Source organism: Neophocaena asiaeorientalis, unplaced genomic scaffold, assembly GCF_003031525.2.
Source record: "Neophocaena asiaeorientalis asiaeorientalis breed wild unplaced genomic scaffold, Neophocaena_asiaeorientalis_V1.1 scaffold489, whole genome shotgun sequence".
In the NCBI taxonomy this organism is placed as follows: Eukaryota; Metazoa; Chordata; class Mammalia; order Artiodactyla; family Phocoenidae; genus Neophocaena; species Neophocaena asiaeorientalis.
This window is the reverse complement of record NW_020174791.1, coordinates 3,364,768-3,366,092: the sequence shown is the minus strand read 5'-3', so window position 1 is coordinate 3,366,092 and position 1,325 is coordinate 3,364,768. Positions and strand designations below refer to the sequence as shown.

At 62.4% G+C, this 1,325-nt stretch overlaps 1 protein-coding gene across 2 annotated transcripts in view; it reads right to left on the bottom strand.

Annotated features, from left to right (window-relative positions):
- Positions 1-952, bottom strand: part of NADK (NAD kinase) — a 23,396-nt gene extending 22,444 nt beyond the window's left edge. Inside the window, exon 1 of one of the 2 annotated variants that reach the window (XM_024760184.1) lies at positions 802-952. Coding sequence is in view for 1 of the 2 variants with exons in the window: in XM_024760183.1 (XP_024615951.1) it covers positions 579-589 (11 nt within the window). In the remaining variant the exon portion in view is untranslated. Of the gene's footprint in view, positions 1-578; positions 605-801 lie in introns of those variants that run through there. The other variant, XM_024760183.1, reaches the window with a different exon arrangement.
- Between the last annotated feature and the right edge of the window lie 373 nt (positions 953-1,325).

Genomic DNA, 1,325 nt, shown 5'->3' with positions numbered 1-1,325 from the left:
GGGGCCGCCGGGTGGGGAGGAGCGCCGGCCCCAGGAGGACCCCTGGTCCCCACTCACCACGCTGTGTCCCAAGCACGTTCGCTGGACCCGGGCCCCGCCCCGCCCCCATCCGCCATCGCTCCTCTACCCCGCGGGTCAGGTTGGCTGGCGGCGGCTGCCGCCAGTGGTGACACCGACCGCCGCGTGCTCCGTAACTACTGGGGTGTGGCCCTGCTTAGAAGGAAAGTGTTTTCGGAACCAAGACTCGGTGTGAGCAGCTGCGACAGAACTGCGCCCCTCGGCTGCCGGCACAGCTGGAGGGAGCGGCCTGGCCCCGGCCCTCGTGGGCCTCGCCCACCCCAAGCAGCCCGGCGAGTCCTTGCACACCACCTGGACCTGAGGGGCCCTGGGCCGGGCGTCTCAAGTAGGGCCCCTCTAGGGTGATTTGCCAACACTGTTCTTCCTCCCTCCCCCCATCCCCTCACTGGAGGACCCAGAGAGGAGGGAGGAAGGGGGCCAAGGGGGAGCTGCGCCCCCGCGACCCCATGTCCAGGCACGGTGGGTTCCCCCAAAGCATGCTGTATTGACGCGTTACCCACCACCACGGCATTGAATCAAGTGTCCCAGCGGTGTGCCTAGCTCCTGGGATGCGTCTGTCAATAAGCTGATGCAGGGCCACTGTGGATGAGCCCGGTCGGCTGTCAGCTACTACTGTTCCTTCTCTACCCCAGGGCCTCCGGGACACAGAGCGCCTGGCTCAGGCCACGTGTGGACCGGAGCCCCCTGCAGCAGCCTGGTCTCTAGGTTTCTCCAACCCCATACCTGCCGCTGACAGTCTTCTCTGGCCGGGACTCCTCGCCCTGTGTTGAGAGACCTGGAACACAGCTGGGCACAGCAAAGGACACCTGTCATTGCTGTCCTGGCAGCACTGGGCCATGGGGTTCTCAAGGGTGAGTGGAAAGGGGGGCAAGGATGGCGGGAATTTGGGGGGATTTCTCAAGCTCCGTAACTTCCCCATCTGGTTATTTTGTAAACCCAACCGCTTCCCCAAAGTGACCCCCCAGCCACACCCACAGAAGAGAAAAGCCTTTTGAGCTGTGTTTTTGGATGTGAGCGTTAACATACTACTACTAATGCTTGGCCAGGCCTCCCAAGAACCTTCAGCAGGACAGTCTGCGGAGAAGGCAGCTCCGGCCTGGTAACTAGCCAAGGTCACACAGCAGGCACCCTTCCTGTGCCCTTTCTAAAAGGAACTTGTGCAGGTGTGTGGCTGTAATCATGGCAGTCTGTCCATTCTGGACCTCAGGCAGGAGCACTTCCCCATTTCAGAAATGAGAAAACGGGGG